The 19,697-nt window shown below is 33.6% G+C and overlaps 1 protein-coding gene and 1 pseudogene across 1 annotated transcript; both read right to left on the minus strand.

Moving 5' to 3' along the window:
• Positions 1-2,096: 2,096 nt before the first annotated feature.
• On the minus strand, positions 2,097-8,124 carry LOC114410476 (annotated as a pseudogene).
• Positions 8,125-9,401: 1,277 nt separating this feature from the next.
• Positions 9,402-16,914, minus strand: LOC114410482 (DExH-box ATP-dependent RNA helicase DExH15 chloroplastic). Its single transcript, XM_028374447.1, has 8 exons — positions 16,405-16,914; positions 16,138-16,313; positions 15,869-15,982; positions 15,135-15,243; positions 14,963-15,049; positions 13,658-13,776; positions 12,192-12,372; positions 9,402-11,914 (listed from the first exon to the last, which is right to left on the minus strand). The coding sequence occupies exons 1-8, from the start codon at positions 16,852-16,854 to the stop codon at positions 9,662-9,664; spliced, it is 3,489 nt and encodes a 1,162-aa protein (XP_028230248.1). The 5' UTR covers positions 16,855-16,914; the 3' UTR covers positions 9,402-9,661.
• Between the last annotated feature and the right edge of the window lie 2,783 nt (positions 16,915-19,697).

The raw sequence follows: 19,697 nt of genomic DNA on the forward strand, positions 1-19,697 counted from the left end.
TAACATCTATTAATCAAAGTTGCCTCTAATTTAGTGATTTCATCAAACAGATTAATTCTAGGCAAGTAAGCATGTTCATTAAATCCTAAAATTTCATACAACTCTTCTAACACAAGGCATTAATCATCACTCAATATGGTCACTCAACTACATGTCAAATTATCAATAGCATCACATGAAGGACTTACCATAATCAACGAACTAGATTAGATGGTAAGGGGTTCAATACATGAAACTTCATTCAGCATACTGCATTCAAAATGTAGTTTTTTTCAGTTAGAGATTGAAAGACTGCAATTGAGGTTCTTATCCAATTTCCTACCATAAATAAATAATTACCAAAGAGAATGTGCCAGATTACATACCATGCATTGTTAGTTGAGCTATTAGATTTAAGTTGCTACAAAAGATCCAATGGTGCAAGTGAAGAAAGATAAAGATTCTAACAACATAAGTTCTTAAAAGCCAAGTCAAAGATGAACAATAACCTGATATTATAGCGTTTATAAGTATTTTATAGGAATTTATAGGGTAAGATAAAAATGTTAAAAGAAAATAAGTGTAGTTCTCTATATACCAACTCTAACATATGGTTCTAACAAAATGACAAATGGTTCAAGTGCCATGTACCAACTCTAACTAATTGTTATTCTCGCTATATCTCTATATTAGACTCTTTTACTAATTCATGAAAATTAAGAAAGTTAATTAATTAATTTATATTATTTTTTAAAAAATTACTCTTAAAATTATTAGCACATATCATGTCACTTTTTCCACATAAAATTATTAAGACTCATCATCATGTCACTCATTCCATTTTTCTGATCAATTCTCATGAAAAAGGAAAAAAAAGTTTGTCTTAGTTTACATATTCATTGTTTACTGACTAGAAACAAGTTGTAAAGTGATTAAAGATATTTTAATAAATAGATAATTAATAATAAAATATAATTAAAATAATAATAATTTAACAATAAATTAATATAAGGAAGTATTATATTTACCTATAATGATAAATAAGTTTTATTTACTTGTTCATAGATTAATATCTCCAAAACCTCTTATTTCTATTCCTCTTTCTTTAATTAATGATTTTCAGCTACTTTTCGATCTCGTTACAATGGGTGTTTTATGTTTGTCAGCTTAATGGCTTAATGCATGAATCCATCCTTCATACAGTTGTCTTGTTACAATGGGTGTTTTATGTTTGTCAGCTTAATGGCTTAATGCATGAATCCATCCTTCATCATACATTGTCTTGTGTTATTAATCTTTTACACTGGTGTCAGTGGTTCCTCCTATATGTTAGATGATCCTAATTTGAATGACGAAAACACCTAACCAAACTCAATAAACTCAAACTTTTTCATTTTTTTAATAAAACAATCATCCTAACAGTTTCAGACTCATCAACAGTTTCAGACTCATCAAAGTCTCAAGTTACAGCTTTCGTATGCCGTATCAGGACAAAAAAAAAAAGCTTGTTTGATCGAGGCTAAAATCACGGTTGCCAGTATTAAAATGCATTTTAAAAATACAACTCAACTGTATTAGGTAAAATTTATTGTTTCTAAAATTAATTGAGGTGAGTAAAATTTATTTTAACATAGATAAATTTTGAACCTTTCCATTGACAAGAATTGACTTTAGTTATCTTCCAAGCATACATGATTAGTTCATTTGGACAATATTTTTTGTATTATTAGTCAATTGATGACTAAAAAAAATTTAACTCAATTGATTGAACATGATTCATAATTATTATAAATTTTCTAATACATTGTTTGATTCTCATGTATTAAAAAAAAAGTCATTTGATGACTAATTCTATTCTAAGTGGTATTGACTATCCGACATTTTTACAATATTATTTTCTGACTAAGAAATATATGAAAAGAGAAAGAAGTATAAGATAAAATGAATTATAAATAAAATAATATATATAAAGAGAAAAATTTAAATTATAAGAAAATATTGTAAAAAATCATCAGTATGCGCCACAATTTACTGTAAAATGCTGCATTTTGCATTGTGTTTGTGTTTAACAGAGCCGAAAATAAATTGACTGTTTGGGGGGTTAGAGTCATAGAGAATTGATTTTGAACTGTTTGAATATGATTGAGACATGTGTCTAAATTATTCTGAACTACATATCCTCAGTAGTGCACAATGTATTCCTCAAATTTGCAGAACACCCCAGTTGCATCAATCACAGTGATGCTTTGGCTGTTAGCTCCTCAAAAATTACATGGCAAAAAAATAATAAACTCCGCCCCATTGCTACCCAAGCATAAATTCACTATACATGAGGGCAAAAACTCATTGAAAAGGGGAGAGATGACCCACGGTAGAACCTTTTATTCTTCATTATTTGGAAGAGTTTGCTACCACACGGTGGTAAGATATTCAAAGGACAAAGTTCTGAATTATGGCAAAGTAGCTCTCACTTCTTTCCTATCAGCACCAAATGTCTGCAATACAGAAAAACACCAATCATAAGTGCTAAGCATACCAACTATTAAGTAATGCTATGCTAATTAATAGACACCACAGGCTACCCACCATTGTGGGGAGGGGTAGATGCCATAGTATATAACTATGCACTGCTATCAATTATTAGTTGATTGAATGTAACTATGTCAGTGTAGTTGCATCTTGTAACTTGTTCATGTAATCTTAAAAAACAATGATCCTGTCGTTTCCCCAAAATTGATATTTGAACTGTGTATAAACACTAAATCAAACTATTCAACTATAGATCCATTCTCCTATAAATTCTGAAGCACGTATAGTTTGTTGGATGAAATCAATACCTCAACTCCGTAACCTTTAATGTAGACAATGGTAAATAGATCAGATGGGTCTGGCATTGGATTCTCCTAGAAAATAGAAATGAACACAAAACTCAGATTGTAAACTATATTCAGTCATTACAGGATATGCAAATGCAATGTATACAGACAAAAGTTTAAGGTAAGAGTAAAAACAGAAAAGGTATGTTTTTTTTTTTTACCTTTGCTTTAGCAATGGCTTCGTCAACTTCTTTTCTGACTTCTTTCTCGATGTCCTAAAAGAAGGGAATGAAATCAACAATTTTGGCTAGCATAGCATCGAATTCAACTGTAGCATAATACACACAAACATGAAGACACTAGCATAATAATAATAAACCAGAAACTGCTCAAACTTCAAACAGATATTCCTAAAATCCCATAAGCAGAAAAAATGGCAAAATATAACAAAAATGTGAAGAAAACCCGGAGATATTATTTGTGATCCCACAAAATAGGCCATTTCATCTTACACAATAAAATTCAATGCAGCATTTAGTTACCATAACAAAGAACTGCTGATCAATAAGATACCCTATTTGGACTACAGTTCCATGACAATCACTTAACTATAGTCAACATCTTTGGAAGCAAAAAGCCTGTATAAGCTGATTCGTAAGAATTTTCAAGATAAATCAGATGCCCTTATCATAATACTAAAGAAACAAATTTCTATCATGGACTGTCTTCGAGGAAAAAAACAGCAAATTTGGCCATAGATATCAAGATGAAAAAAATATTATATTATGCATAACCAATTGAAAATATATTGTTTCACAATTCAAGGAATCTAACGAACTCCAATTTCATTTAATCACCTTTAGCTCCTTTTTAGCAGCAATATCATGAGACAATAACAGCTTTCTTACTCTCTCAATTGGATCACGCTCCTCCAATTATATCAGCCAAGAAAAATTATTAAAACAAATTTCTCAAAATAGTAAACAAATAAGAAATTGTATGCTGGGACTAGTGTGACAAACCTGTCTCACACCAGAAATTTCATCACGTGTACAGTATGTGCTGCCATGATCAGACATAGAGTGTCCATGGTATCTGTAAGTGTCCATTTCAAGAATCTGGACAGAATAATCAATAAGATAGAGAAATCAATCAAATCTAACAGAATAAACTTTGATAATTTAATCAAAACTACACAAATGACAGCTATGTTAAAATATAAACTACTTGTAAACTAGATCAATCCTTTCTGCCAAGCAATTTATGCCGCTGTACTATATGATGATTAAAAAGAGGGGAGCCACTGCTATTGGACTAAATCATACATCCAGATTCACAATGGAAGATAAACTCTTTTTACCTACTGCATCTGACGGAAGGACAAACAATGTTGTTTGCCAAAAGTAAACCATAATTTTAAGAATGTAAACTATCAAATAATAAATCATATGCTCAACTTATTGCAAACAAAAGCAATAAATAATTATAAAAAAAATCCCAAAAGAGAACCAATACATTCCTCAGATAAATGACCCACAAATTCAATTACTTTCCAGTAAAATATTTCCTTCCCAAGAAGGGTCAAACAGCAATTAATTAGTTAAGTAACATACAGAATTTACCAATCCTCAATGGCTTCTTACTGAGATGATCATTTGTCAAAGTATACAAACTTTTTATAATCATACTATTTCTTAAGAACTATTGGGATTGAAAAAACATAATTTTGAATCAAATTACCAAATGTCAATTCCATAAATTTGAAAAATAAATTATAAAATATATAAATAATATAGATACAAACTAGGCATAAAATCAACCAAACACCTTCAATGTCAGGTCCTACGAATTGGGCAAGTGATCATAACTATCTACTAGTTGATATCAGAATTATTTCAACCGAGTATTGCCATACATTTTATCTTCAGGAAGAATACAATTGAAAAGCAAGATTTGATGATAAAAGAAGAATCAAGACCATGAAATTATCAATAGACAACAGTGGCCACTACAAGTTATCAAGAGTGGTTAGTGGAAGTTATTAGGGATGGGTGGTAAAATTATTATTGGTTACGACCTTTGCCTATAAATATCATTTGTATGTGTACAATGTAATAAGGGTTGGAAGTTGGTTGTTGAAAGTTTGTCTATTACTTTATTCTTTACTTTCTCTTTTCCATCACTCTTGATCTCTTCTTTTCCTTGTTAAATTTAAAAATATCCAAATACTCAAATAGTTATATTTTTCTCTCTTGATCAGATTTTGGTCTTCAATTTTTACATTTGTGATCTGAGGTTACCCATTTACTGAAGAATCCAAGGTGGAAATGATTTCTTCTCCTGAATAGAGATTTGGAATCAAATTTCAACCAAAAAAGGTGAAATTTTCATGTAAACACTACTAAACTATAGCTATAACAATCTCTGACAAAACCAGATTGGATGAACTGCACTGATCTCATCTCCAACTCCAAGTCAATCGGAGAGTAACACTAGGCAAGAAAGCCAAAACAATCTAATTTTATGATCAAGACTTGTGTTATGTGCAAGAAAATCCAAACAATCTCATCCTATAGGCACTGAGTATGAATTAATTCATAGATCTATACTTTCAACTTAGTATACCATTTTCATGGTTGATTTAACATTCTGTCAATTATTAGCAACATTAATGACAAAGTATAGCACCCTGTTCCTAAGGCTAAAACTGATTTGATAATCAACAAAACTGCTGCACTTGATCTCTCCTAATCTAAAGAATTATGTCAAGCTTTAGCAGATGAATGGGTGATTCATAACATCTAATTGCCAATGATTAATTTTTAGAAGAGAAATTCAAGTATGCATAACAGCAAAAAAGTTAACTCACAAGGAGTCCATTCTTCAAAGCATGTTCCTTTGCAAATTTGCAAGCTTGTTTAACAGCAAGAACATCCATGCCATCAACCTGTACAAAGTAATATTCGTCTAAAAATTAAAAAATATTGTTCAAAAAGACTACTTACTATGTAATTAATTAACCTATGTATAGATATGCAGACAAGTATTATTCAACTGCATAACAACACTTGTAAAAATACACACCTAAGCAACGGTAGCAAAGTCCAACCAATAAAGACAACATATAGCCCACATAATCCTACATATTTAGACATCAAAACATGCAAAACAGGAATAAAGCCCAATGAGGAAGCTAAAAAAGGAGAGTCCACAGAAGCATCAACGTATAATGCAAGAACAGGAAAGGCATACATCCCTCAGAAATCAAAACCTCATTCAGACCCTTCATTCATAAGACCTTCAAAAGGCATTTCGCCATATTGGCCCCTTAATTAACTAAATCCCCTCAGCAATCAACCAGAGTGCAGACAAACTAATACACAACCATCCCTCCCAACTGAAATATTACACGGTCCATTACCATCAAGAGAAATGCTAACAACGCACTACACTCATTCTATAACACTCCTTCAGCTACTGACTGAAATTTGTTGAAAATTTAAAAATTTCGCTATGATTTTATACTTTTGAATAAATTTCAACCAATAAAAGAGTGTATAAGAAAAGTGCGTTGGCCGTTGGTAACAGACTAACACTCCTTACTGTCAAAGTACACAGGCACTTCTATCCTCAACTAGCAAGAACAACACTAGCCAGCCATAGACTCTCTAATACTAGACATACTTCACGCAGGTTATTAAAGCTGTATAAAGGGATGGAAGTTAGTTATTTCAGTTAGAGGTTAGTTAGATTAGTTGGCAATTAGTTAGAATAAAGTTAGTTACTAATTCTGTTAAGCTGGATAAAAACACCATGTATATAACCTTGTATCTCTTCTTTACCAATAATGAGAATTTGGAGATTTCTTTGCTGCACACAGCTCTCTGTTAATATGGTATCAGCAGAGATACATTTCTTCTGCTTTCTCTGATTTCCTTCTAGCTTTTTTTTTTTGCACAGCGATTTCCTTCTAGCTTTTCTTCTCCTTTTTCAGTTCCATGGGTGCCATGGATGATTCCAATCCTTTTCTCATACAAACCAGTGATAATCCTGGTTTGCGCCTCGTAACCATGTATATAACCTTGTATCTCTTCATTACCAATAATGAGAATTTGGAGATTTCTTTGCTGCACACAGCTCTCTGTTAATACAGGTCCCATTAAAAAACATTCACCCCACCAGAAACACATTAAAACCACCCATTAACAGATAAACCATTACAACAAGTGCATCAAAGAACACATTAACCAAACTCACCTTCAAGCCAGGCACATAATCCCCACGCTTGTAATAAGCAGGACTCTTGGCAGCCCTCCACTCCGCAGTCCCCATCCCATCTGCATTCACCAATCCAAACCTCAAACTTAAAAAAAAATAATTAAAAAACACAACTCAAAAACAAGTAAACGACACAACCCTTGACTCACTCACAGTGATTATTCTCGCAGACCAAAATAGCAGGAAGATCCCAAAGCGCAGCAATGCTAAGCGCCTCAAAGAGCTGTCCCTGATTGGCAGCACCATCTCCATACATAGCAAAAGTGACACTCTCATCCTTAGAATACTTCTGCGCAAACGCCAACCCACACCCCAACAATCCCATGCACACCGTAGAACCCACTCTCCTTCTTGTAAAAATGCATGGAACCACCCTTCCCCTTCGAGCACCCATCCCTGCGGCCCATGAGCTCGGCGAAGACCTCGAGGAGCGTGCCACCGCGGCCGAGGAAGGTGCAGTGGTCGCGGTAAGCGGTGATGATGGAGTCCATTTTTGTGATGGCGGCCTCCATGCCGACGGCGACAGCCTCCTGGCCGTCGTAGAGGTGGCAGAAGCCGCGGATGAGCTTGGCCTTGTAGAGGGAGTCCGCGGCGATCTCCATGCGCCGCATCAGGGCCATATCGAGGAAGAAGGTGAGGAGCTCCGAGGAGGAGGTTGCCACGGCGCGCGAGGGGGGTTCGCAGTTGTGCGCGGTGGAGTGGATGGAGGTCTCGATGGTGAGGGGGGTGTCGGAGGTGGAGATGACGGCGGAGAAGGGTTTTGTGAGAGTGGATCCGATGCAGCGGTGGGATATGCGTGACAGAAGCATGGTGATCTGTTGTGACGAAAAGAAGAAAAAAACTATGCATTATAGATTATTTTTTTGAAGGTTAAATGGGAATGGGGTTGTGGTTACTGGTGAGGGAAGCAATGGAGCAATGAACAGAGAAGAGAAGGGTTATGTAAAGCAGAAAAATAGAGAAGATGAGAAACCAAGTGTGGGGAGGAGTGAGTTAATTCACTTGATTGATGAGAGAGAGAGACAGAGACAGAGACAGGGAGAGTACTTTCGGTATTTCTTTCAGTATTTGACGAATCACGGTCGCGTTGCGTGTCACCTTTTGATTCACTGCTATCAATAAGCTATATATATATATATATATATATATATATATATTATATTTTGTTCTTAAACATGTTTTTAAATATGTTTTTAATTGATATAAAGTTCGGATTTTTTTAATTTGAATTATACATTTTAATTCTTTGTGTTTTTTTTTTAAAATTTAGTCCTTTTAATATATTTTTCTCATTTTCAGTGATTGTAAATTTACATAATTTCTAATTTTGATTTTTATAAGTATAAATTTATGAGGATTATAAATAAAAAATTAAAATTTTAAAAAATAAAATTGAAAAAATATAAATTTACAAGAATTAAAAAAACTTATAAAAATATTGAAGCCTATATATATATTTTTAAATGATTTATTTACCTATTTGATAACAAAAAATATTAAAGTGTCTCTTTCATGTTTTATCTAGTTATGTTATGTGAACGAAAGAGAATTATTGGATGTATTTAATTTAATGTTTGATTGAACTAACAAATGTTTTTATGGATGTTTTGTGAGTAGGAATTGAATTTTTTTTATTCAACGGTCGTTTGAGAGTCTCTCGACTTAAACCAAACATTGATATTTTTGTTTTGTTGAATTTTTCAAAAAAAAAAATGTATTTAGTCCAGTTTTTTTTTTTTTAAGGAAGTGTTTAAAAAAAGTGAAATAAAATAAAAATACTACTACCTATATGAATATGAGTTAACAAATCAGCATTGAATAAGAAAATGAACCTGAAGTTCTAAATTAAATACAATATTAAAACATTTTTTTGGTCAATCAATATTAAAACATTGAAATAAGAGTTTAATGCAATAATAATATTGTACTGATGCTGTTTATTTAAATAATGACCAAATTAGCTTATAAGGGAGTACTAAAGTAGTTTACCAAATATACTTTGGATGTGTTTGGTAGAAGAAGAAAAAATGTCTGAAAATTGTAATTCCTAAAAATCATGACCCATGGGTATCATAGTTTTTTTTTTTTTTTAGACAAAGGCAAGTTTCTAGGAATGACTAAAATTGATTTTTTTTTATGATAAATATTATTAACATTTAAAATACTCAAGTATGATTTCTTTTGCGACGGTCGATAAATGTAAATTACTTTATTGAATAATTTACATTATACAAACAGAAGAATACACATGCCATACAAGTAAATCATAACTTAATATTTAAATTGATAAATTTTAAATAATTAATATCATACAAACAAAAATATATATCTGACGGATACAAAATTTAATTTAACGAAAATCGCAAATTGACAAATATATTCTAACATCAATGATTTTATCATGCCAATATGAATTAGCCCAAGTGACAACTGACCAGCTTGGGTTTAATTTACATTGAATTGGAGTAATTTTCTTTCTCCTAAATTTTTGTCAATAATAATATAATGATGATAATAATATCATAAAAACATTGTTGAAAATTAATCATACAAAATCTACAGACGATCTTTCAACAGAGGCAGAGAGATTACCCCACAAGTTCACTTATTGGTGGCCGATCCATGACACTAGAAGCAGCCTTGGCATTGTGCTTCAACAATGGATCAATATCTGGCAATTTTGGAATCTGAACTAACAGATCAATGGTCCGTCGAAGGAGACGAGCTAAATCACCATCATCCATTGCACAATCCATCATTAATTCTCTCCATGTCAACCCAGAAGCCCAGGCCTCAACCATACCACAAAACTGGCTATCCAAACAGCAGGAGATTGTCACCTCATGTTTATCCTGCATTGCCAATAAGGCACTTCTTTGCTCATCCAATAACGTTATGAATTTGGTTACAGTTGCAGAAGGCTCATAAATGTAACTGTTATTTTTCCCAGGTCGGACTTTGATACCCGCGGACACCAAACTTGCGCACACTGCAGCAAGCTGTGCAGGTTTTAGTTCTAGTAAAATTTTATTGCGAAGAACCATCGCAAGCCATAGCTCATTTTCTCCTCGAATTGCAGCAGCGGTTTCACCAAGTGGAAATATGATATGTGTATTAATATCTAAAGCTCTGATTTCGTGAATGACATTGCTAACCTGCATAAACTCCTTCCAACCCGAGGGCTCAATTTGTTCTATCCTATTAATCAAACGTTTAGATCTATTCTTCAGGCGCTTGATTTTCTCCTCAGTAAACTTGACTGCATCTATGATTTTAAAATATTCTTTATAGCCTTCACTACGAACTATCTTTTTCTTCAACCGTGAAACTTTATTTCTTTGTTCCTTGTAACGTTCAATGGCATCTTTGTAGTCTTGAGACTGTAGTAGTAGCTCATCATTTTCTGACAAGCTACTCAAAACAGGAACATTCAAGCTCCAAGACCATGTATCTAGAGATCCTTCCATGAACCATAAACCACCATGCTCGGAGTGAGAAAGCTTATCCCACTTCATGTCCTCCTTATCAAGGAGAATACTCATAATTTCTCGAGGTCGAGCATCCCCTTCAGCCAATGGAACATTAGGAAAGCCTGTCCCATATACCGTTTTAATCCACTTTTCTGTAAATAGATACCATGTGTTATCTGAACCAAGAGCCACATGATATGATGGTTTAAGATCATCCTTCAATTCAGAATCAGCGACACTTGGCTCTGCGTCTGCTAAATTCAATGCAAAAGAATCAACAGAAGAAATCATATCTTTGAGTTTTGAAGCATTAAGGGAGTCAACCTTCCCCAAAAACACAGCAGGAATTGAATGTTCAACTCCTTCAGAATCTCTATACTGCAAGCACAAAAATGGTAAATGTCCACTTTCGGGCTCCTCCAACAAAGGTTTCAGGGCAGATATTCTCTTTGCTTCCTTCTGTTTCCGCAATTCAGACCGAACACGCTTTTCTGCCCTTAAATCTTCCAGTAATTCTGCAATTTCCTTGTATTGTCGTGGTGATAAAGCCTTCCTGCTTTTCCTATCTATGGCTTCATCAGTAATTTCTGACATCAGAAACTCAATTTCTTTTTCAATTTTATTAATTTCTTCTTTAGCAGCCAGCATTACGTTGCTACTAACATAATTTCCAAAACTCTGCTCAACTAATTTCCTAGCTTCTTCCAAAGTTTTACCTGTGGAAGGTTTCATGTTATCTGATTCATTTGACCTATGAATGGCTTTCACACCAGCAAGAAGATTCAAAACCATTCCATATGAAGCAGTAAACTGTGACACTAGAGGCTCTAGTCCAGCGAACAGTACTTTGCAGCCCTCTTCAGCACCTTCATTAGGAGTTTGGATGAGAACTACATGACCATTTTCATCAATGCCTCTGCGTCCAGCACGCCCAGCCATCTGAAGCAGTTCATTTGAGCTTAATGGGATACGTCCACTATCACCTCTTTTGCTGAGGGATGAAATAACAGCTGTTCTAGCAGGCATATTGATTCCAGCAGCCAGGGTTTCTGTAGCAAAAACAACCTTGACAAGTCCTCTTTGAAACAACTCTTCTATGAATGCCTTCCACAAAGGTAGACATCCAGCATGATGAGCAGCAACACCTTCCAAAAGTCCTCTCACAGCTGATTCTCTGACAGCATCAGGGTACTGCTTGCGGAACCTTTTCAAGGCTAGTTCAACCTCACTTGATTCACACTCATCTAAAAGTTTGCAATTTTCAAGATATTGCACAGCCGCATCGCAACCCTTCCTGCTAAAAATAAACCAAATAGCTGGCAGCATATCCCTGGACTGAAGTTGCCATAATGTATCAATTACTTGAGGAACCTGAAAAAAGATTAAGATTATACTCCATATAAGAATGTATGTCCATTATTATAAATAGAAGATCTACAAGTCTTCTTTTTTTCAACAAAACATGAGTTTGGTTTTAGCCCAAATGCGTATCACAACCCAGACAGCATATTCAATATTCATGTGATTATTGAATAGAAGCCAAATTATCCTCACTCCATCATCAAGATTTTATGTTGTGAAAGATAGGAACAGATGGACAGTATGATTAGAGTACAAAGTATAAGTAGAATTGATTATGAGACCCTACTTGTGAACGACGAATTGCATTTATGTTATTCTTTGAAAGGGAACGTTGTTCAAACATGTTATCATCACTATCATAGCCTGAGAGAGTTCCTCGTTTCCGGGGATTCCTTTTTCTAGACCAATCATCCTTGTAAGGTTTAGCCACTGCAGCTTGAAGTTGTAAATAATTGAGTGACAGTTTCCTGCTTTAAATAAAAGAAGAAACTAAGTTTCCATTTAAATTTGATTCACTAATAAAATAATGATAATCTTCAGTAATTAGTGCTTTAAATTTCTTATATAATAAATAATCTATAGTAGTTTATTGCTATGTATATTATATCAGAATAATGATATCGTCATATGGAAAGAAGACTTAATACTAGTATATTCACCATGCCACACCTAATCATCAATTCTATAGAAAATCCTGCAGTTATCTTTATATTAGTATTCTCATATTGATCAAAGAAAATATATAAATAACTATCTCGATCAATATTGTCTTCACCACCAATTATGCCACCAAAGTTATTGCTGTAGCGCCACCACCACCAGAAACATTGTTGTCTGACACAATTCTCTAAGAACAACATTGATGCTACAACAATCACTACCACAGTCCCACAACATTGCTTGATCAATCACTAGTTACAACACTAGTACTAACCTAAAGTGGACATTGGTAACCATTTATGAAAATAATCTCATCTCAAGGATATCATCCCTTGTCTTATTAATAGACCAAAGTCTAATCAATTAACTTGGTCAGCAATTATTATTGAAGCACACTAGGCAACACTGCACTTCAGTGCAGCCTAATCCATGCTATTCCAATCTCTCACTATTCTTCATTGCTGCAAGCACTAACAATGGTAACCATCAGCCCCATCTATTGACTATCAGTATCATAGTGAACCAGGAAATGTTTGGGTTACAAAGAATAAGCATCCATTTTGAACAACAAACTTTCACATAACATAGGATCATCACTCACAGTTCAATTATCTAAATTTCAGTGTTGAATATTTAGTGTAATCAAATAACCAGATATCCTCTGCTCTTCCCAGTTCCCATATGTTATGGGAGTATTAAGCGGCTAAAATTAAATATATCAAATTGCAAAAGTTAAAAATAAAAAATTCCACCAGGTAAGGATGCTATATTGCTATTGCTATTAAACTTAATGCTCATCAATAATGATGTGATTCTTTTTGCCGCAAAGATTGTTTTCTTAATACCAACCAATAGTTGGTCCAATATGAACACTACCACATCCACACCTAAAAGACAATATTCTAGACACCACCTTCAAACAAGTTAGACAATTAGGCCATTAGCAATTCCAATTATCATGGATGGTATGATGTTAAAACAAACAGGACAGTTCTTTACCAATAAATGAGGCTTTTACTGACATAGAATACATTTCAAAAGTAAAGACTAACAACTAAACTGAACAAATGCAATACGGATCTCAGATAGCACCTGTTCATGTGTGTTCCTTTCTCGTTAAGAAGTGGTAATAAGGAATTCTTCAGAGAGAAATGCCAAGTCAATGGAACTGGGCGTTTTGATGATGTTACCAATTCTGTTTCACCATGAATCTGAAAGAAAGAACATTTTGCAGAGATTACAAAGAGAATTAGCCGAGGTAAATGACCAAATAAAATGATAGAAAGCTATATTTAATTTTCTATTTGAAGTCTTTTACTAGATACATTTCCATCAGTCAGTGAAGATGCAATAATACTGAACCCAGTACTTGTGGTACACTTAAATTACATAAAATGAAACCAGAATAACAGAAGTCCTTATCAAGGAAGGTAATTGATAGTAATATAAAATCTGTCCAGCCACCATTTTACACTTACATATGTCAGCATTCTGTGCAGTAAGGGCCCATTGATTCCCCCACCCCCCACCCCACCCCACTCCACTCTCTCCCTTTTATTCTCTCTCTTTCTCTTTTTTGCATGGGCACACTGTTCTAGCTTTACATAAAATGATGTAACTTATTTGTCTAGTTCTTTCTCCCCAAACTTAGCATGAAAAAAATTCTGATAAATAAAAGTTGAATACCAAGCATCACATTAATTGAGAATTCAGGTTGCTGTACTTAAATGGATAGAATATTAGCAATTTCAAACATTGAAACAATGTTTCGTATCCCACCGTCAGTGTCCATAAGTCCATCAAGATAATCAACTGTATAAAATTCCTTAGAAACAATATGAAGTTAGGAAAATTTTAAAATGAATTATCTTCAATTCAAAAAATTTAGATGTTTCCAACTAAATTGTGAAAATCATTCATGCCTTAGAACAGGAGAAAAATCTTTCCATTGTGACATAATCTTTATACGCCAATTGATATTAAGTGCTTGATACTTAACAAATTTAAGCAAGTTTTCAATCCCTACTTGAAGCTTGGCATTTTATTAAATATAATAGACATCCAGAATCTAGATGATTCGGTAAATTAGCAAATTAACATTCCCATTGCCAATTGTGGGACATGGATATTTTTTGCTGCATTTCAGCTGATATGGTTTTTAAGGGAGGGGTTCATTTGTCTTTTATGCAATGTAACTGGTTTCTCTTTTGATCTATTGCTTGTCTTACTGTTATATATGTTTTTCTTGTTCGCAAGAAATACTATAAATTCCATGAGGCAGGGGCAGGGGGCCTAGATTAATGAATGAAGTTTAGTGTTGGTTCATTTTACAGGAGCAGAAAGCCAGCACAGTGCATTCTACAACTTTAATAGACATCAACAGCATAATCTGAATACCTGACCAATCCACCCAGCCAACTCATCAGGATTTGCAACAGTTGCTGACAGGCAAATAAGTTGAACTTCTTTAGGGCAATAAATAACCTGCAGAAATCGTCCTAATATGCATGAACAAATAGGAGAAGTTGAGCAAGCTATGTAACATGCAAAGTCAATAAATAATGCTTACAATCTCCTCCCAGACTGTACCACGAGATATGTCACTAAGGTAATGAACTTCATCCAAAACAATCACATCAACATTTACAAGTCCACTTCCAGAAGAAACATTACCAACACTGCATGAAAAGCAGTAGTCAATAAGTACTCATATTTGCAACCACTGATTCAAATGACAAAATAATAATTCAGAAGGGAAGATGCCATTACTTTAGACAAGCCATCGCCAACAAAATAGGGGAGATATGATTAAATAATAAATTTGATAATAATACAACTTAAGATGGGAACAAATAAAAATGACAACAACATTGTCATAATCAAATTATTAAACACAAGTTAGGAGTTTAGGAGTGTGTTAGAATTTTGAAAAGTATTTCTAGGAATATTAAAATCTAACAAACTCCTGAATTTACTAAGCAATATCATTCATGACTATAGTATTCTAGGGATGTCACTAGGAAATGTAGTAGGATGGCTTAAAACAAACACCACCTAAGACTGGAACTGGATACTAAATTTCTCCTAGCTCAAGACACCAAATCCAGCAATTATTTCTAACACCATGGGCAACTCAACCTTCTCAACTTCTTAATTATTGCGACCAGCCTCAATATAGAGCTATTAATGAAATTGGAAACACAAGGCCTACATAGTACAAAACCAGAATCCACACTTCTACAGCATAATAGCAACTACTTGGGCATCAAATCGCTACTTTCCCCGTATTTTAATGAAATGTACCTCTGATACAACATGTTGCGCAATATCTCCGTGGTCATAATCAAAACCTGAGCATCCTTGTTCACTGCAGAATCACCCGTGAGAAGGCCAACATTACTGCCGCCAAAAGTCTCGCTGAAAATCCACAACAAAAACCAGCAACAAAATTAACTTCCAAATAACATTATAACAGCAACTCTCCCCACACTCACTGACTCAAACTCAAACACACACAACAAAAAACGCAAAAAGCTAAAACAAAGGCAATTCAGATTCTAATAATTGCACACCGGAACTCGCGAAACTTCTGATTGGACAGCGCCTTGAGCGGCGTCGTGTAGAATATTCTCCGTCCCCTAGCCACCGTGGCCACCGCCGCGGCCTCCGCAATCAGCGTCTTCCCGCTGCTCGTCGGAGCGGAAACCACCACCGAGAAGCCTCTCAGAAAAGCCAGTATCGCCTGCCGCTGAAACTCAACAAAAACAAATCAAAACCTCAACACACAAGTTTCGAATTTCTCGAAAACGAAGAGAAACAAAAACAAACGACGAACGAACCTGAAACTTGTCGATGCGGAAGTCGTAGACGGAGGCGAGCTCGTCGACGTCGATGAGATCGGCGCCGAACTCCCTGACTTCGTTGCATAGCTTGTCGACTCTCTGCCACTTGAATCCATCGTGCGGAGAGAACACGTCGGCCTCGTCGTCGGAAGCCTCACCCAAAACGTCGTCGTATTCGTCGGCAGAAACGTTGTCTTGGTCATGGTCTTGGTCTTCTTCTTCATCATCTTCTTCATCGTCTTCTTCGTCCTCCTCGGCGTCGGAGAAGGCGCGGAGGGTTGAGGTCGGGGACTTGAAGGAGAAGGAGGCATGGAATTTGAGGGGAAAAGGAAGGGATCGAGGGCGAAGGAGAGAGAATGAGAGAGTGGTGGTTGTTGTTAAGGGAAGAAATCTAAAAGAAGAAGAAAAAGGGTAACGTTGGAGGAGGAGTTCAGTGTTGCTGGCCATAGTGGCGGGAGAGGACGGCTTTTGCTTTTTCCCTCTGCATTATCTCTAAATATCCAAAATCCGATGAGGCCCAGTTCAGTTCATTAATATTTTACTAAATGAATTTTTGTCCTTTTACTGTTGATATTTCACAAATTTGATTTTTAACACTTGAGTTATGAAACATGGACACTCTAGTTTTTTGTCGTGTTTGGTGTCCAACACGACACCGATGTCCATGTCCGAGTTGAATTTAATGTGTTTGACAGATGTCCACGTGTCTGTGTCCGTGTCATGTCTGGTATCTGTGTCAGTATCGATGTTTCATAGCACTTGAGTCGTGCAGCAGTTAACTTGTTTATACTTTGACTTCTGAGTTCCGTTTCCTTGTGATTTCTTTTGTAAGCTAAAGTTAATAAAACTGAGGTGCTTGGAACTTGAATACGATGATATATATGATACGATAATTTTGTTCTTAAAGCTTATGGAGCTAATATGCTGTCTAGAATGTATTATCCTCTGCATGTGGCATTGTACCTTAGGTTCTGCATGAAAACTTCTTCAAGCTAAAAGATTCTGAAGCCTTAAGGATTGCATACTGTGTTAGAATTACTACATTTCTTTACCTCTTCATTCTTGTTATGAATTTTTTTTTTCTTTTCAAAATTGACGTATGTAGGTTAACAATTCAAACTGCAAACTTACCATTGAAATTATATATAATCAAAATCTAACGTATGATTGCATAGTACTATGGATGTAGGGTAACAATTCACACATCAACCTCACCATATATATAATCAAAATCTAACATGTGATTTTTCAAATAAAAAATAGATTCTGTGAAGAAATTTCACAACATCAAAACATGCCATGACTTTCAACATAAAAATAAACTTTATTTATAATAAAAAGAGTCTTTGAATTTGAGGACAATGTTAAATTACAGTCATGACTTGAAGTCAAACTATATAATGGATGATATTCTACCATGAACCCGTGTCCCAAATGGGCTCCAAATTTAGGAGGGATCAGTGCCACAAAGTACAAAGAAAAATAGGCAAAAGTAGCAAAAGGGGTTTTTTTTTAAAAAAATTTATCAAATGAAGTAAATTTTGAATTAATCCTTAAATACGAATAAGTCATAAGGTGACTCACAACCTGACCTCTCTGGTAATGAAGTCTTAAAAAGATAAACGATTTTGGTTTTTGTTTTTTTAATTTTTACTTGAAGTCGTAAGATAATTAACGACTTCAAAGTCGTTTAATTTTTTTTAATTAATTATTTGAAGTCATAAAAGGTTATACCTCTTTAAAGTTGTCCAAAAAAATTATTTTTAAATTAATTTTTAACCACTTTAAATTAGATGGACAAATTAAATAGACACAACCAGAAAGTCAATCACTAGTTATACATAATGAGATGAATGAATCAATTTCAAATAGACCTAAAAAATGTTCATTGTGTAAAATTGAAAGACATAATCATAGAAACTGTCTATAAAAGTAAATTAACCACTAATATTATTTCTACTTTTCAATTTGATGGTTGTATTTAATTTGTATTGTTTATTTTATATTAATGTATTAGGTTATTTTTATTTTAACAACTACTTTTATTACAAAATTATTTTCTATTATTAATATTCAAATAATTCTATCAAATAAAATTAATTAATAATACTGTATAAAATTATTAATTTACTTACTAAGGTTAAAAAAGTCGATAAAACATATTAAAGAAAAACTTTTAAAAAATAAAACATCAATAATTTGAATGGTTCATTATTTTAATTTAAATCCAATGGTATATAACTACTGACTCAGTGGTGTGACCTATCTCATAGATCCACAGTAGGAATTGCCATTAATACCAAAGTTCTACCAAAAAATAAAAATTGTGCAATACCAAAACTATAAATTCAGGCAAGGAAACAAAATGTTTGATTTCAAGAATTCACATGCAGAAATATGTTGACTTTAAATATTACTCTATCGGTCTCATTATAATTATCGTTTACGTTGTCTTACACAGCAAAAAAACCAGTAAATAAATAAAAATAATAATTTTATAAAATTAACCTTATCATTATTAATTTATTTTTCTATTTTTAGCTCATAATTCATATTATTAATATTATAAGGAATATAATTGAAAATAATAATTAATATTATGTTGAAAATTTTAAATAATAATGATTTTAAAATATTTTTTTGATACACAACAATTATTAAAAAACAGAGAAAATATCAATTATTAAGTGAATTTTTTTGAACAAATATTATTAAGTGCTTTAAATATTACACTTCTCATGAGTCATGTCCATGAAAGTCCCTAATTTGCACGTAACTTGACTTATAAATGTCACATTTGATGTAACTCGACTTATAAATGTCAATAATGAAGGTGTAGTCAAAATCGAGTAATTATTGGAAATTTTCAACACTTCAAGCATTGTAAACCAACAATCCCGAATGAGTTTCTTTAAACTTTAAAATAAATATTTTAAAAAATAAATAAATAAGATTTGTTCCTTAAAAAAAGAAAATTATTTATTTTAAATAAAAGCAATCTAAACAAACATACTAGAAAATTATAAAACTGCTTTTAAAAAAATATTTATTTTAATAATAAGTTTAAACAAATTAGTTCTATGTGATATAGACATACTTATAAAAATTGGTCTAATCCGATTGGTCGAACCAATTTGACTGGGACCTAATGTCTTAGACACTTAAGGTAAAGGACAAAAAAATGCATTCAGTCCAATTTGATCCGAATTGACTTAGTCGAGTTTCGATAAATCTGATTATCCAGACCCAGTTGATCTAATTTGACATGGGATCATGTTAAATTGTTAATA

This window comes from Glycine soja, chromosome 1 (genome assembly GCF_004193775.1).
Source record: "Glycine soja cultivar W05 chromosome 1, ASM419377v2, whole genome shotgun sequence".
NCBI lineage: Eukaryota > Viridiplantae > Streptophyta > Magnoliopsida > Fabales > Fabaceae > Glycine > Glycine soja.